This window comes from Pelodiscus sinensis, chromosome 8 (assembly GCF_052426305.1).
Source record: "Pelodiscus sinensis isolate ZL-2025 chromosome 8, ASM5242630v1, whole genome shotgun sequence".
Lineage (NCBI taxonomy): Eukaryota > Metazoa > Chordata > Testudines > Trionychidae > Pelodiscus > Pelodiscus sinensis.
The window spans coordinates 7,001,328-7,020,178 of record NC_143059.1 but is presented as its reverse complement, the minus strand read 5'-3'; the positions used below and the strand labels follow the sequence as shown (position 1 = coordinate 7,020,178).

Here is an 18,851-nt window from a genome sequence, read left to right as displayed (position 1 = left end):
TCTGTACAGGTACAAAGGCTACAAAAAAAGGAAGCAATATAAACAGACACATAGCTTTTGCCTTTTTACATGCGATCTGTAAGCTTAGTTTGAACTATTCACACGCTACGGCTCTATTTTTTCCCTTAAAAAATAACTTCAATATTTTATAAAGATAGAAAAATCTACAGATGGAATGAAAATGTAAAGTTAGAGGCATTTCCATAAAATAGCAACTTTACACCAAATTCACTATTTTTTTTAAAATCCTGCCAAGTATTTGGACATATGTGAAAATGTTTCAAAACATGACAAATAAACACTGAGATATGCTTCATTCAGTCAACAAAAGTCTGCATTTATAAAACAGAAAGCTGCCTTTTTATTCCCACCCCACCCCAAAAGAAATCGGTCACCGAAAATGGAAAAGAGTCTCAACTTTACACCAAACATTTAGCAATAAAACCCTTTGAACTAACCAAAACGTGAACCGCTTTTACAGCTTTTTTATTTTTACAAGTTTTATAATTAACAAAAATATAGTTTTGTTTTTTTACCCTCAAACTAGGGTAACCTAATCAAGGCAAAAAACTGAAGAAATGGCTTACTGTTAAGCACAACACTTGTACAGTACTACAAAATGCACTGTCACTAACAAAGACATTAGCGGCATGCGGAAGTGTCACCGTAAGAAACAAAATGTACAATAAATGAAATGCTAAAAGGCATTTACATGTGGGGGAAAGTGGAGAGAAAGCTCAGGTTCCAGTACTAAGTTTTGGAGTCTACACATCCACATTTTTAACGGGAGCAGGCACATAAAATGGCTCTGAACCATCGGCTGCTGTGTAATTGCCGTTCGTAGAAAGAATTCTTCTTTTCCAGAGAACTTCAGGTAAAATTAAAACAAACAAACAAAAAAAAAAATCAAATCAACCCTCACCCCCTCAAACAAAAAAAAAGAAAAACAAAACAGAAAGGTACCAAAATAGAAGAAAAAAAAAAACTTGTATAAGGCTTTCTGCTGCATACAGCTTTTAACATGGTGCCAACAAATGTTTTTGCATTCACACCAATTGCTGGTTTTGAAATCGTACTCGCCTATTTGTGCAGATCAATCCCATGCGCCAGTTTGGTAATCTGACTCTCCAAAGGGCCTACCTTCTCATGTAGGATCCATTAAGAGACTGTTTAGACATGCCAGTATTCATGTAGCCATGATGCCCTGGAGGAGTGTACATCATGTTACTGTGTGGTGTTGTCTGCATTGGTTGCTGTGCATATGGCTGAGTTCCCATCATTCCCATCTGCATCTGCATAGGGTATTGGGGTGTTTGATTCATGTATCCATGGTTACTATGATATCCGCTGTTCATCATGGGCTGGGACATACTATAGCCGTTCATAGCATTAAGGGTATTCATATTCATGTTCACCGAATTGACATTATAAGCGGGGGCTGGCATCAAGTTTACACTCATATTCATACCACGTTGCATCGTTAAGGTCCGTGCAGGTCCTTGCATGGCCACAGTCTGTGAAGCACGCCCATAGATTTGGGGCTGATGGGCTGCTGCTGCTGCTGCTGCTGGGGGCAAAGGGGCTGATTTGGTTCTCACGGTCACGTGGCCTTTGCCAGCCATCTGAGTTTGCAGTCTTTGGGTATGGGAGATTCCAATATTGGATGCTGCCATGTTACGCTGCAAAAGGGGAGGCGGCAAATTCATGGGAGGTGGAGTCAGGTTAGGGGGAGGGGTCATAGTAGCCTGTGCTTGGGGTCCTCCGGGAACGGTGTGTGGGGACTGAGAAAGCTGAACCAGCCCTGTGTTACTTAAGGGTGTGGACAAAGAGGCACTGTTTGCATAGGAAGTCACAGCAGCAGAATGGCTGTAAGGCAATGAATGATCCATAAGCGTGTTAGTTAACTGTTGTAGCTTAGCAAGGCTAAAGGTGGCGGATGGCTGTGGGTAATGCCCTGCTCCAAATTCACTCTGACCCATTCTTTCATAGAGGCCAATGTTGGCATTGCCAGTCTCTGGGATTTCAGTTAACTGCATAGGCGGTGTAAAATTAGCAGCCATGCTGCACTGAGATAACTGTTGGTTGCCACTGGGTGGCCTTTCAACAACACAGCCTTGGGGGGATTTTACGTTGCAGGGAGGAGGGGAACTGATGTTGGTTTGTTGCATCAGACTGCAGCTTCCATTAATGTTAGACATTTGCTGCGTCACGGCGCAGCTGCTCTGGGTTAGGTTGCTGGAGGTAAGGTTGCTATACGAGCAACTGTTTTGCGAAGAGTTGTTGCCACAGATGCTGCTTCCCATGGTGGAATCGTAGCTGCTTGGATTTTCATAGTTTTCGGTTGTGCTCTCAATGCTTCCTAGATCGCTGAACCCACTATCCACAACTTGTTGGGAATGATCGGAAACTGACGGGACATCCATCATCGGGCTGGTCTCCATGTTCTGGAGAGATGGCACGGAGATGGCACTTTGATCTGGGCTGATTTGAGCATAACTGTTTTCTAATGGAGGAACATTTGGACTATTAACAGAACGAACCGACTGGCTAGGGTGAGAATGGACAGATGAGACTGGGCTACTGTGGTCAGACTGTTGGCAATCATCCAGCGTGGTCATTTGTGGACTTTGGTCAGTATGAGTGTAATTCTGCAGGCTTCTACAGGCCTCTTGCGTTTCTGAACAATCCTGAAATGCATCTTCCTGTTCGCTTGTTTCCTGGGTTAGAGACTGGACTGCTTGTACTGTCTCTGAATCGATCTCCATGGTTTCACTACTTTCTTCCTTGAAATCCGAATTTAATTCTTCACTGTCCTTTTGGTCCGGGTTATTATCTGTGTGATCATCGTCAGACTCGGGCACAGGCCCCGAATCTGCACTAAGCTCTTTTTGGTCACCTTCACACTCAGCTACAAGGTCAACCCCACAATCCATTAAGTCCTCCTGATTTGAATTAGCAGTTTGTACATTTAGATCTAAAAAAGATTCCTGGTTCTCGAGCACTTCTTTGAAGGCTTCCCCTGGTAACTCCTCTTTCTCCACTTCTGTTGAACCCATATGGCTATCATCTTCATCGTCTGCATCATGGTCCTCATTGTGAGATGGTTCTTCCTCTTCTTCCTCCTCTTCTTCATGCTCGTCCAAAGGCTCAGGCTCAGGCTCTTCTTTTTGCTTATACATTTCCTCCGGTGGGTCTTTATCTGGATTTTTTGCACTGACATCATCTTCCTCTACATTTTTTTCTTCCTCCTCTACTTTCATTAGATCATTTTCTGTGGTTTCAAAGGGTTCACTGGGTGGGTTTAGAGGCTCGGGTTCCAGCTCTTTTACCTCCTCTTGAGGCTGCAAGTTCTTAATAGGCTCTTTCATCTCCTCCTCTGCAACAGCAGGACCTTGGCAGGGCTTTTCATCAGATACTTCCTTCTGTTCCTCTACCGTTACCTGGTAATCAGGCTCCATAGGAGTCTCAGGTGGGGTGTATAAATTAAGTTTAAAACCAGGCTTCCTTTCTTTGTTCTGCCTCCACTTAGACGGACCACGCTTCAATCCTTTGGGCCAGCCCTGTTTGCACCTCAAAGGCTCGGGATTGTCTTTAATGCTTTCTTCCAAGACAGCTATATCCTCTGTGTTGTCTTTGGGAAGCAGAGAACAGAGAAAAGAAAAGAAAAGAAAAGTCTTAGTTTGCAAAAAAAAAAAAAATCTATTTCCATCAACAGTCAGAACTGATTAATTCAAAATTGATTTATATATTCATCCAAAAAAAACCCATTAGTTAATTAAACAAAAGTTATACTGCTAGTAAATAGATACTTTTAACTTAACCACACATGATAGTAAGCAGGACAATATTTATTATACATCCCTTGAGTTCCCCTCAGTAAAACTGAACAAGAGTTTTACACATTAGAGCAGTGTTTCTCAACCAGTGGTAAGAGTACCCTCAGAGGTACTCGAGACACGTCTCGGGGGGGTACGTCAACGCAACTGCAATTTGGAGAAAACTGAATTTTTGTTTTAAGTTTTACAGCGCTTTATTATTTTTGTACTTTTTACACCCAAAAATTTCATCGCCCGTCCAGCTACGATTAAGTCATTTAAACAAATGTGTTGCCATGGTAGAAAAAAAATGGTGTGTCTGAAAAACTGTAGACACTGGGGGTACTTATATATATTTTTAAAGGGGTACTTTATGAAAAAAGGTTGAAAAACACTGCATTAGAACATATTAAATTAATAACTGTAGACAGACATCTTATTTGTCGCACTATAACAGTCAGCCTATCAACTATATATGCATTTAAAAGTGCCTTGTGGTACTTGAAATAATTATAAGCAAAAAAACCTTTTTAAACATAGGAAATGTACCTTACAAACCTTTGGTTTAATATAGACTATTTCCTCCTCCTGTAGTATTTATAACGTGATGGACAAACAGAATATAGAGTTAATTTACAGAAAAAACCAGAATACTCTAAAATTTACAATTGTTAATTTCTCCAACTAGTCAGATAGAATCACGCAGGGGATAGTTTTTTTGCATACAAGGGCGCACATACATGCAACCCTTAATATAGTAATATGCACCTTTATAAAAGATGGCTATCATTTCTCAAAAATGATATATCTGCTGCATACACAAAAGTACTCTAATTCTAGGAAGTACTATGCTGAGTTTGATACACATAAATTATTGCTTCAATGCTGAAAAAGGAAAACAATTTTTCTTCCTCAGAAGAAGCATCTTGCCATACAAACCAAAATGTGTGTGTGTGAGTGAAAGTGAGAGAGTGAGAGAGAGAGAGAGAAATACTACACAAAATACACATTCTGAAACAGAACTAAATAAAACAAAGCATAAAACAAATAAAAAAATCAATTGAATTAATCACAAAAAATGAGAAAAATGTATATAGGTGTTGCAGACTGCTGCCTTCAAAAACACAGCTTCAGAAAAAGTGTTAGCATTTAAGAGTGTATCTCCCTCTGAAAGGGTTACACCAAAAGTCCTGCAATAGTTGGCAAATGTGACTCTTAGGCCTGACCTATATGCAAATACTAGTACAATTATAGCAATACAACCCCACTATTAGGGACAACATTTTATCAGAATCATTGAGCTTACACCAGTAGTTTCAATCTGTACAGGAAGAGGGATAAACTACACCAGGATAAGACACCTTTACACTGGTAAAATGGCATCCAGACTAAGGGCTGGACTCTATTGGTAAACTATCTCGCCTCTAAGCAACATAGTTTTACTGCCACAAAGTTTTACTGCCACAAAAGCTGCGTGCAAACCAGGCACCAGCAGATCATCTTAGTTGGGCAACACAAAAATATCAGCTTCTTGACAGGTCTTGTAAACTATTGCTTTCTGATACCCCCAAGAGATACCTGCAGCTTCTGAGGAAAAAAAAAGGTTTTATATAGGAATCCATAATTCCATGCAAAATTGGAATTAAACTATGGATGAGATAAGTTAAACGGTTAACTCATGAGCCTGGATTCATTGGTTAACCTTCACAGTTACACGCAGACCCCACACACACTTGGCTGCCTCTGTATCAAAGGCAGCAGCATGGGGGGGGGGCAGCTGGGAGCTTGTGCTTGCAGGGATCCAGCTTTTAAGCTGGTCCCCCATGTTGCTGCCTCAGATACAGGGGCAGCAATGGCTCCCTTGGAGCTGCCTCCCTGCCCTGAAAATTTCAGCAGTTACACGTTTGCTAAAAGAAATGCATTTTAACATCCCTAAATTAAACTGATGTTTTCATCCGAGAGTTCAGTGGGAGACAGATGAGGATTCTCCCAAAACTGCTCATTGGTGAATTCACTTCACATCCTTTTAGCTTTCCAACTGGGCAATATCCTTGAAATCAAACTTGATGAGCAGCTGTTAAAATGTGCATAAAATAAACTGGTGTGCACTTTTTAGAGAAGACCTGGGACCTTAGCGCCAAATATCTCCTTACAAATCAACACAATAACTGAGGATTTTGGCAGTTGTGCTACTGCTTAAACAGCCCCAGGCTATTTTGAAAGACGGAAAGGGAAGTCTCTGGGAGCTTCTGGTGGAAGAACACAAGGTCTCAGAGTTTATTAATATAGCACTGCAAAACTGCCAAACTACAGCGAAGAGGACGTATCGTTCCTGGCGAATGGTGCAATTTCAGTAGTTCTTATAACTAAACTGCTGTCAATGCTGACTGCAAAAAGTCATTGATATAAACTAACTTTTTTGGACGGGGAGTAGATAAAAGTATCATGGAACAGAAACTGAAGAGAAAGAAACACTGGTTTTTCCTAGACAAGTATGATGAGACCTGCTGTAGATATACAAGATTTTTTGTTGTTGTTGTTCTTTCCCAAATGGTGAAAACATAAATATCCCAAATGGAAACAAAATCTGCTGATTTTCTCCTGAAAAGGAATAATGAATTGAGGTTAATGTACTGAACATGCTCTAGCAGGACAGAGAGAGCAGAAAAATTAAACACTACAAATACTGGGGGGGAAGGGGGAGGCAACATGCCTCAAGCTATCAGACAAAGATGAAGTGGGACTAATAGTGTAAAGCACACCTCCAAGGGATGGCGTATTAGTAAAAATACACATTAGTTTCATCACAAAATATAAACATTTTGACAGCTCTAAAAAGCTGGTCACAAACCCATTAGTTGAACAACAAAAGAAAGCATTGCTTTTGAAAGGCCAAGTAACAAGTTAACTTTAACATAGCTTAAAAATAATGTTCAACTTACTTCTACAGTGAACATCATTTTTATAACAATGATTGTCTTTCTCCTCTTTGTCCTCCTCTTCCTTCTGGTTCTGCCTACCGGCTTGATACTGGAATATTTTTCTGATCACAGGCTTTAAGTCATCATCTTCTCCATCTATCTCACAAGTAGGTTCCAGCTGCGGCATGGGCCTCTCTTCATCCGAGTGATCAAAGGGCTCATTCAACACCTCTGTGGTTTCAGAAATTGTCTCTGTTGTAACACTACTATTAATCCTTCTGCGTTTACGACCCCTTTTCTTTTTCAAGATGAAAGGTCTCTAAAAAAATAATTCCAGAAATATAACAATGAACTGTTAAGAGTCCAGGAGGAGCTTCCTGACTTGGTACATAGAGAACAAGTACATTTTTAAGAAGTGAGTTTATGATGGTCTATTCAACCAATCTTTAAAAAAAAAAAAAAAAAAAACTGTTACACTTTTACATCTAGATTAGAGATTTTTACTACTCTATCCTAAAGCCATACAGTTGAGCAAGGAGTATGTACCAAGACACAATGCACACCACGGTCTTTGTTTTATGAAGGTGAAAATTAATATCTACAGTTTATGGTGGGCTTCCAGCCTTTACTCTGGTTAAATAAATAAAAATTCACAACAGTAGTATATAAAATATTTATGCTTACAAACACCCGGTTGTATACTTAAGAGGCTCAAAATTGCCCTAACTACATTTGCAAGATTCAAATGTACATCTATGCTTTATGAAGCTGGTTATAAACAAGCAGAAAATGATAAACAGTACGGTGCTCAAACAAATAGTTCAAGTCTCAAACTTGGCATAAATAACAATATACTAAAGAATTTTACAGTTTAGCAGCTATAGATAAGAAGGATTTGAATACTAAAATTTCAGTGAATTATATTTCCAGTTTCCTATTCATATATCAAAGATTCACATTTACTTTAAAATTCTTTAATTCAAAATACACACAATGCAACACCTGTAATTTCTCACCAAAGCAACGTAAATACATGCATTAGTTTCATAATTCAAGAACCCGTAAAAGTTAAGTTAATAAACATTCAGTGTGTTATATATAATTTTCAGCAAAATAAAATTAAATACTTAAGTTTAAGCAGAATTTAAAAGGTATGCTTCTTGGAATAAGAAAGCTTTGTGTAAAAAAATAGAAATGTTCTATTTTGAAAAAAGTTTTTCTTAAAAAATACATTTGCTTTATAAACAGATCTTGCAAAAGACATTCTTATCCTACTAATTTTGTAGCAGGAGAAAACACATAATTGATTTGACTCTATCCCAAAAGGGCAAAAATTCCCAAGTAAGGGTCTGGCAGAACCAATTACAATGTTTAACTAGTACCAACCTAAACAGCAGAGGGCAGTCATTAGTTTAAAAATACAATCTTAATACGGATGTTTAGACCCATCCATTTTTGTACCAATACAAAAAAGCCAAAAGGAAGACCAAACAGCAGAGAAAACAGCTAAGAACTAGGAAGGGCTCAGTGTAAAAATAAAATTTAAATTAAAAAAAAATTGAACACTCTAATGTAAGCTTGTAAACAGAAAAAAGCCCTGCCTTTTTAAAACATCTTTTTGACACAGGGTTTGATTCTAATGGGCACTGACCAATGTGAACTGGAAATGCGATAAGTAACGTACCTTCCTTTTGATGGCCAGCGACTGTGGTTTGGTCAGCCGGGGAGGTGAATTCTGATGATTCTCATCCCCCTCATCATCCTCGCTGCTTTCTTTAGATGGCTCTGTGGATGGCCCTCGCTCCCCAACCACTGCCACACTCTCTGGAGAGCGCAAGTATTTATTTTTAGATTGTACTTTTGCAGGTGATTGCCTACTATTAGCTCTTGTGGAGAATATTTCTTGCTCTTCCTTTTCCCAGCAGCTAGCCTGTTCCATCAGACGCTCAGCCTGAAGGTTTGGGGTTAAAATAATGGGTCACTCAAACAGTATTAGCCATATCCTTAAGTTCAGCTGCAGATTTGCAATAAGTCAACCCCGATTAGCACCGCTGTCTAAACAAGCAACAAGATTTCAGCTGAATCATCTAGCAACTCCTTCACAACACTCAGGATAACAAACCAAAGAAGATTGCATTTCATGGGATATTTAGCACTATTAATGATGCAGCGAATTGATTTCAGTCCTTTTGCACTAAATTACATGCCCGCTGACATGGATCATCCTGAGCAAGTTCATAAACACAAAGAATCGATTGACACTGCTGCCTTTGAGCTCTTCACCAAATCTGATCTGATTCTATGCTCGTAGACGACTTCAGGAGTAGTAAGTAAAACTTCATGACACGTGAGACCAAGTTTTAATTTTCATATTCATTTTCCAAAATTTACTGTACAATCTTCCAAACCCCTGAATTATAACTGATTAGCGCTAAAGCATTTAATAATCTGTTTTACCCATAACTAAGATCTGACAATAAACAATTATATATTTAAGGCAGCCTACTTCTGAATCGTAAACACTGAAAAGGTAATCCCAAGGAAAGTAATCCAGACTAATAGTGTCTGCCGTTACCTCTTTTTCAGCTTCCCTCTCTTCTTCAGAAACCGCAGCATTAGAAACAAGCAGCGGAGTCCATCTCAAACTTTCAGGGTCTACTTCATTGATCCGTGGATTAGCTTTCAGCTTTTCCATGTGGCTTGAGATCAGTTTTTCCCTTCTAATTATTACAAACCTAGAATTCAAAAAGGACTTTTCATTTTAGAAAAACATCAAGATAAAGCAAAACAACCTCACAGTGTAAAACTCCTGCATAACAGATGATGTGTACTCATCTGAAATACTGGATTTTTACCCATGAAAGCTCACAATATTATATATTTTTGTTAGTCTCTAAGGTGCCACAGGACTACTTGTTGCTTATACAAAGTGTGATGCGTAGCCAGAAAAAGGTAAGCCTCCTGCAAGATGAATGACCCAAATTCAACCTTTGGGGACACACTGGTAGCTAATGTTTTTGTGTGTTAACATATATACTGTTAGAAATTAACAATGTAATCAAATGGTTCCTGCCTATAATTTTATTTATCTTGCTTTGAAGCATATAGCAAATAATCTGTGAATGGTAGAAGGCCTTATTGTTAATCTGTATAAACTAATTACTGGTGATGCTTGGTAAACAGGTCTATTTGGCAGTCTGGAGGATTGCTTAAGGACTCTGACTTACCAAGAAAAGGCCTGGTGAATAAAAACTTTGTAGGTCCTGATCCTTTCTCTCTCCGATCTGGTTAAGTTTAATCAGGGGAAGTTTAAATAGCAAGATTAAGATCTCCAATACTAAGGTAGATCACTGTGAATATGGACACTGGACTTTAACTTATTGACTAAACCTGAAAGAATTCTTGGGCAACTGTAACTGTATTCACGTCTAGATGTGTACAGATCTTATAATCCAAACTCTCTCTTTTTAAATAATTTTTCAGTTTGGTTAATAAGAATTGGCTGTAACCGTGTATTTGGTCAAGATCTGAAATGTTCATTAACCTGTTACATAAAGTGTCTGATCCTTTGGGATTGGTAGAACTTTCTTACATGATGAATTTAAGGGAACAGGTTGTTGGCTTCTGGTTAACCAATATGGTATTATAGAAGCTGTTTTGGGCTGGCTGGTAAATCTAAGTATTAGACTATCCCACCAGCACTGGGGACTGACTACCTCTTTCTTTGCAGAATAGTGATAGAAATGTAGCCATGTTAGTCTGGTGTAGCTGAAACAAAATGCAGGACTATGTAGCACTTTAAAGACTAACAAATATTTGATCTGAGGAAGTGGGTCTGGCCCACGAAAGCTCATCATCTAATAAACCATCTTGTTAGTCTTTAAAGTGCTACATAGTCATGTTATTTCTTTCTTTGCAGTTCACCCCGAGTAACTCCAGGGTGGCTTCCTTTGACTCTGGTCATACCCTAGTTCTTGTGTTATGTGAAGGGGTAAATAACACTTCCCTGCTCACTTTCCCCATACCATCTATGATTTTATAACACGCTTGTTACCATCCCTATATCCTCTCTTGTCTAAGAGGAGAGACGTAAAGAGCAGGGCAATCCTTTGGTTTTCCTTGGAACCCACTTCTATCATGATACCTGTAACAAATTTAATCAACTGAAGGATAATTGGTACCTTGTATTTTTTCCATATCTGTCTGGTTACATATAGTTATTTGGAGAAGTGGTAAAATTGTATGGGAGATGTAAATAAAAACTATGTGTACCTGACATAACCCCTTTCTCTCACACTTTATGGGTTGCTTTTTAAAATGCGGCTGCTGCTTGGCACAGAGACTTTGTGCTAAATTCCCTGCTGATATAAACGTGCCCGGGCCCAGCAAAGGCAATAGAGCTGCATCAAACGTATACAAGCAGAGAATTTGGCTTCATGCTCTCATATTCGTTTGTGCCAGGTGCAATGGGGCTCTGATTGTGACTGTTGCCCATGGATGAGTCTTTCATTGTGCAGGGGATTCTGGAAGGATGGCACAGGGCTGTGCAGACAACAAAACTATGGTTTCAACATCAAAATTCTGGAACCTGACACTGAAAAGACAACGCTCTGATCCTGCAAACACATTGATATTTGAGGGACTTAATACACCCGAGTACACAGCGATTCACATGCATGAAGCGACTCATGTGCTGAAGTGTTCGTACAATTGGGGGTACTGGTGACATTATTTCTGTTTATCAAGCAGCATCTGTTTATAAATGAGAGGCATATGCCATTATTTTTAGCACATCAATAACCAGCCCTGGATAAAATACCCATTGAAGGATCCTCCCAACTCATCACCATATACATGGAGAGTCTTCCTCTTAAACCTATTTATTCCACCCAATCAAGGACGTTTATCTCATGGTTTCTTCTCATGTCAATTGTACAGCCAGTCCCCGGGTTACATGGATCCGACTTACATGGGATCCCTACTTACAAACACTACCCTGCACTAGCTGCTTCCCCGCAGCAGACCAGGGAGACGCGGAGCGGCTTTTCTCAGCAGACACCTCTGCTTGAGAGTAAAGGACTGAGGGAAGTGAGGTGTGGGAGAATAAAACTGAGTTCTGGAGAAATGTTTGGCTAGAGTTTCCCCTACAATATGTACCAGTTCCGACTTACTTACAAATTCAACTTAAGAACAAACCTACAGTCCCTATCTTGTACGTAACCCGGGGACTTCCTGTATTTTAATCTTGCTGCATGACTGTTGGAGATTGTTTTGCATTTTAGGCCACCCAACGTAAAGAGGACAATATATACCAGCAGAATATTTGGGGACTGTCATGGTTCCCTTCTAAAGCAGAAGCAAACTCTTAGCCTCTTTTAACAAACTCTCTCCCCAAACCACTTGCATGCTGTCTTGGATGTTGCAAAGGAGAACTTTATAATCCTAAATTCTCCTTACCAAGGGTGACACTACCAAGGGGAGAGAGAAAGAGAAAGAATGTCTCAAAATGAAGGACTTTACCATTGGCTCTCCAATGAAGGAGGATGCATGCTTAATTCCTACATAGTACAATAAAATAACAAAAATTGGTGGCAAGTCTTATGATTTTAGGGACATTTAAAAAGCCTCAGTTCCTGGAATCATGAGAATCAAATGTCTAGCCAACAGCTCAGAAACCAGAAGAAAAAGAACCCCAAAATTAATTTGCTTAAAAAACTTATTTTTAAGCCAATCTTACATTTTGGTAATGGACTCATTGTTTTTTAAATGCTTGAGGTCAGTAATACAAACTGATTTAAGCATAGTTACTGCCTTCTTCCTTGCTTTGTAGGACACATTTTCTTAGCAATCACTGTCCCTTCGCTCACTAATGTTGCCGACTCTTCATTTCAGAAGCTGGAATTTTTAAAATGAGTTATTTATACTACAGGGACTATACCAGTATGACTCAAGCATCACAGTTCTGCTGGCATATTCCATAATGTAGACACAGCCTCCTTTAATGAAATGGTTTTTTTCTAGTTGGTTTTTTTCTAGTTGTGTAAGAACACCACTTCTCTGAGCCACTGTTGCGAAGTTGACAGAAGCATTTTTTTCATTAACTTAGCTGCGTCCACATGGGAGTCAGGTCAGCATAGTTATGTCACTTAACGCTGTGGATTTATTACATCCTACGTGATGTATCTAAGTCGATAAAAAATGGACACCAGGCTCATGAGATAAAGAAGCACAGAACTCAGTGCATGATTGTTGGAGATTGGGTGGCCTAAAATGCCAAGACCTGTCATTTAAATCACTTAGGCATTTTAGTAATTCCAGCCTAAATGCCAAATCTAAATCCTCACTCAATTATATTAATAGAGATGCATAAAAAAGGACCCTGTCAACTTAGAAGAAATCTAATGTTACAAGCACTACTGAAGATTAACTATAAATGAAAGCGAACGAACAAAAATAGTCTACTGTTTTGCTTTCTCTGTGCATTGTCCTGAACTTATGTAGTCTGTTAAGTTTGCTTTTTAGTGTATCTTTCATGCAGTAAAGAGAGGGGAAATCCCCCTCCCCCTTTTTTTGAACTAGGCAAACGTGACTGTAAAACAATGAAAATCAATGAGAGGATTCTGGAGTGGTTAACTACCTTTAGTTTCAAAACAGATGTTGACTAGCTTTTCAAGTTGGCAGTTCCTTCTAAAGCAATGACTATGACCATTAAAGCCTCCATAAAAGTCTAGTAAAAGAACACTAGGGTTTTTTTCCCTATGGTAAAAGGTGTACTCTCAACAAGTATTGCTAACGGTATTTTTGTCTTCACAAGTACTCTCCAAGTCATGTATGCTTTACTGACCTGTCTTCCCTCCTGTCAATCATACTGTGTTGCTGTAAGGTTGTGGCAATATCATGCGGACACATTCCAGTGGCTCGGCTCATGCCCTTGATGCTGATATGTTTTTCATGGTGGCAATACAGATATTCTAATATGACACTTTTCCAGTAGGCCAAGTATGAGAGACGACCCAGATCAGACAGTGGCTTTTCAGGGGAACCTGCTTGTCCTTCTCTTCTAGAAAGTAAATAACCTAGCAGAGGGAAGAGAAAGAACATTTTATTGAACCTACTCACCTTGAGAATTTAGGACTTGCCCTATTAGAGAGGCAATACATAACAGATATGTCAATGTAACCACATGCTATGAAAACAAGAGAAAGATTCAGATGAAAAAAAGGCAAAAAAGGCAGTTTGTCTCTCTCTCTAGTTGAGTAACAACAAAGAAAGTTTTGTGGTTTTATTTTTCTGAATTCCTTTAGCAAACACCAGATTCATTTGTGTGTTACCAGCATTTCCAACCTGCATCCAAAATATTTTCAATCGTGGAAAAATATTTTTTTAGGACAATAACTTGAATATACACATTGTCATTAAACGATTTCTTGCAAATACTGGGAGTCAGAAGTTCTTACATGGCAACATCAAGGAGTAACAGTCCTTGGACAGTCCTGTTGACAGCTGTGTGTTACCAAAAGAGTCACCTTGACTAAAATGTAGTAAGTGAAGTACAATGTAACTTGTGGATTAACCTGAACTTGTACGAAATATATTTTAAATGCCATCTCCTTTAAGTCAGCTGTAAGAAGATTCAGCTAGCTCCCATTTTACATCTTCCACAGTAATTACCTCTTTTGCAGTATAATAAAATAATCCTATTCGAAAAGGTCTTCCTCAATATATACCATGAGGGTCTCAATGGGATAATCTAGGCTAGTCCTTTAGCCCTCCTCAATTTCAAGAAGCATTACATTATAAGACAGAGAAAACCTGCTTAAAGATAGTACAAAAAAAAATCTGGAAGCTGACACTAATATAAAACTACTTACGGAGAAGAAATTATATAAATTAATGATGTCTACCTTTCCCTGATTAAATTCTCCTTTAGCTTCACTTTTATGAACACTATTCAAATGTACACCTTAAACAGGTACCCATATTTATGAGGTTACATTGCTCAGTGTGTGTCAAATTAGAGTCCACCAGGACCACTGGTTGTCTCTTACAAATAGCTTTCAAAAATGGCTTGATGCATTAAAGCTCAAAAACAAGCGAGAATTCCAGTTCTTTAATTCTCAAAGCTCACTGCAAATGAGCCTTTGCCAGAGCCAACTTTGTGTATCCCAAGACAAAAGTCAGCTATTTCCCATTACATTTCTGATTTCTCTCCTCCGTATTGTATTTAGAATGTTTTTCGCCATTAATCAAAGCCAGGTGGGTAACATATTGGTTAGTGAAACAACAGTCACTCTTATGGACTTCTTTCCCTGGTTTTCTGCATACTTCACATTCTGCATATCAATATTTTATAGCATAAAACAAAGGTCTTTGTTTTGCTTTTGTTCTGAGCCCCATCAGGATCGAGTAGAAAGTGTCTACACTCTGATCACTCCCTTGCCTCTGGACCCCACAACGCCCATAATATAGAAAAGCAGGCATGCCATTTCACACGATGATCAGTAACCGCGTGGGTGTTGTTAAATATTATTCAATTATCTCCTAGTCTGTTATTAAAAGGATTTATGAATAATAAAGCCTGGTAGTTCATTAGGAGGAATACTGACCCAAACTAAATATAAACTCTGCTTATACCTATGGAAACCATCAAGACTCTTGGGCCACTTACCACACAACTGCCATCTCACATAGTGCTACTTAAGCCTTACTGAAGTAAGGTAGCCTACAACAACATACCCATTACGTAAGGTAGTGCCACACAACTTCTGTTGACTAAAATACATTTCCTAACAAGGAAGGTCACTGTGCACACAGAAGACACCAATCTTCATGTTCCAAGACTGATTGTATTTGGTCATTGGGTACGGGCTAGGTTGAAGGCCAAGAATAAATATCTTGGTTCATCCCCTCTTCCGCCCAGTACATTCTGTACAACTTTAGGGAAAATTTTAGTTGCAACTGATAAGAATGCTAAACCAGCTTCCTTATGCTGTAAAGTAAAACTAGCTTTGTATTTAACGCATACTAGATGTCACTGCTAACTGGACACTCTGTGAACTTGCAGTGCAAGAAGAGGTGGGATGACTTCAAATACAAACTCAGATCCTCTTTCTGCTTGTACCAGGCTATGAAGTGATAATGGAGAGACTGAAGCTGGTTAAATTGTTAAGTGATTTGAAAATGTCACTAATGCCGTAACTTGCGATGACCCTCAGATACAAAGCTTTATGTGGTTTTGCCTTTACTAAGATCATGCCACTTATTACAGTATTACTACTCCATGTAGACTGTTCCAAAGTTTCTTTGCATGTCATTATGGTTCTGTAGCCTAGTGAACCAAACACCAGACTGGGACTCGGGAGACTCCGTTTCCATTCCTAGTCTGACAGTGGCTTGCTTATGAAATGGGGTTTACCTACGAAAGCCCATGATAAATGTGTTAGTCTAAGGTGCCACAGGACTGCTTGTTGTTGTTGGGTGTCCTTAGATAAATTACTTAATCTCTGTGTTTCCATTTTCCCCCACCTGTAAAATGAGGATGAATACCTCCTTTATAAAGCACTTTGAGAAGTACTGATGCAAACTACTGATGCAAGGTATCACTTACTCTTAGATCACTGTAAATAACTTTACAATTTCACCAAGTTAAACTCTGGAGAACAGGATCCTTCTGTTTGCTACATACACGGACTCCCAGAACATCTTACTTTAGGCTTGGTCTACATTACATTATTTGTTATACTGGAATGAGTGTAATTAACATGGAGGTTGCACTGGTGTGAATTTCCCCCCCAAATTCTGCAGTATATGCACAGTAAAATTATAAAACTTTCAGAGAACTTGACCTATGAGGAAAGGTTAAAAAAATTAGGCATATTTAGTCTTAAGAAAGGAAGACTGAGGAGAAGAGAGACTGATAAGTCTTCATATATGATAAGAAATGTTATAAAAAAAGGATGATAAAGTGTTCTTTATGTCTACTGAAAGTAGGACAAAAAGCAAGTGAGAATCTGCAGCAAGGAACATTTAGGGCTCATATTAGGAAGCCTTCTAACTATAAGAGTAATTTAGCACTGGAGTAGGTATTTATGGGAGGTCGTGGAATATTAATCACTAAGTTTTAAAGAGCCAGTCTGACAAATACTTGCCAAGGATGTTTTGGAATACGAGGCCTTTGCTGAGCATGGGGGATGGACTAGGTGATCACTCGAGGTCCCTTCCAGCTCTACATTTCAATGGTTCTGCAGCCTAACTGTACCCAAGATGCTCATATCCTATTACCGTAAAAATAATGTCAACTCGCAGTGTACATGGTTCAGATTAAATACTAAATTCATCTTACTTACAGCATACACAATGAAATTGGTTCTGTGATTTAAATTACATCTATTAAATTAAACTTACCAAACAGATGCCAAATAATTGATCTAAGTTGCGGGTACATAAAAAACACTGATCTTGGTAGCTCGTGTATTTATCCTGAAGCATCTGAAATGAGTACAACACGCCCCTGTTAAACAGACAGCCCCAGTGTGCTCATCTCCATCTAGTCTTAATAATGGATATCCTCAAAATGATGGCCTACCGGATTCATGACTTGAAACTAGGAATGCTGGCAACATTCAGAGGAAAAAGCACCATAGCCATTAGGGGATACTGTTGGTTACAAACAACAGTGAAGCAAAAGTATTACTAGGTCTAACACAATAGCCCCCTTGCTCTCACCACAGCGACGCATAGTGCCAACTAAAGTCTACCAGATCGATGCACAATAAAATTAATATCCAGAAAATCATTAATATTTAGCACTCCTATCCTTTTTACCAGGCCTGAGAAATAATCTGTCCATGTGTATTCAGGCTCCTAGTTCTGTTGTATGAATCTCCCTGTTAATACTCACTTCATCAGCAGAGGAGACTAAGGTGGGGAATGGGGACTGTATAATCCATGTTAATAGGAAAACTCCACTCCGCAAATTTAAGAGCAGAATTGAGTGGATCCCAAGGATTCCCATTAAAGAAATAATAGCAAACAGTAAAGTTGCCTTTTAATCTGTTGCTATGTTCTCGTTGATACTCAAAAACTTATCTATGAAAGATTCCGCAGAATACTTATGTACAACCATTATTATATGTGACTACTTATTCTGTATCAACAAAATTCTGCCAAAAGCTATTTTTAAAATAATTATACCACCTTTATGCAACTTAACACAACCTCCCTTCTCTGGTTTCCATCACTCCTAAGGAGAGATGGGCCCACTTGCAGTGATCCAGAGTCTGAAGAATCCTGACTGGCCAAGAAAGACTCTCAGGCTTACAAACATTGTGTGAAGCAGGTAACTCTGATCCATCATTTTCTGAGCAAATTCTCACATGAATATAAGTTTTTACATAGCATCTTTCAATATCCCAAGCTAGGGAAGTATCAAACCAACTGTACCCAGTCTCTGCTGACAGGGTCATAAATCTGAACTCACATATATGCAAGTGTGGTCAATTCTGCTTCCTCCAGAGACTGTGTATATTCTGAGAGAAGCAAAACACCAAGCTCAGCAGCCTGAAGCAAACTTCCATTTTATCTGACTGGAAAAATCATGTTTCCCCTCTCCCTCTGGAATTGAGACTTGCTGTGCTTTGCACCTTTTGTCCTACAAACTCCAGATGAAGTTCAAACTTGCTGCAAAGGCCTGGCTATGCCTTCCCTATACAGTTACTATGCAAATACCTTCAGCACTGTATTGAAACAACAAAAAGTCTTACTAGTTATTTGAAAAACCCACAAAGGCTTATTAAACCATAATTGTCGTCTCCATGGATTCAAGATGAGACTATCACAGAGATGCCCAAACAACTTATTCGGTTGGATGGGAAAGCAAACTGAGTGACAAGTAGAAAAAAAAATGGACAGAAAAAGAGGTAAGTACCAGAGAGAAGGAAGTTGCCCTCAAGAAAATTTAATAGTATACGTGGGGACCACTGGGATGAGCATTATTCTTTCACAAGATGCTTTTGCAGAGGAATGACGTTCAAGCTAGTAGGGCTTTATGAAGACGTCCATGTGTTGAGAGAAACAACTGGACAGTAGACTTGCAGGTCTTCTGTGCAGGAGACAG

The 18,851-nt window shown here is 39.0% G+C and overlaps 1 protein-coding gene across 5 annotated transcripts in view; it reads right to left on the bottom strand.

Moving 5' to 3' along the window:
* Positions 1-371: 371 nt before the first annotated feature.
* KAT6B (lysine acetyltransferase 6B) overlaps positions 372-18,851 on the bottom strand; it is a 164,796-nt gene continuing 146,316 nt past the window's right edge. For all 5 annotated transcript variants that reach the window (XM_075935746.2, XM_075935744.2, XM_075935743.2 and 2 more), the window contains 5 exons: positions 13,581-13,812; positions 9,312-9,471; positions 8,421-8,687; positions 6,758-7,055; positions 372-3,631 (listed from right to left, as the gene is read on the bottom strand). In XM_075935746.2, the coding sequence (XP_075791861.1) occupies positions 1,137-3,631; positions 6,758-7,055; positions 8,421-8,687; positions 9,312-9,471; positions 13,581-13,812 (3,452 nt within the window). In that variant the 3' untranslated portion in view covers positions 372-1,136. The remainder of the gene's footprint in view (positions 3,632-6,757; positions 7,056-8,420; positions 8,688-9,311; positions 9,472-13,580; positions 13,813-18,851) is intronic.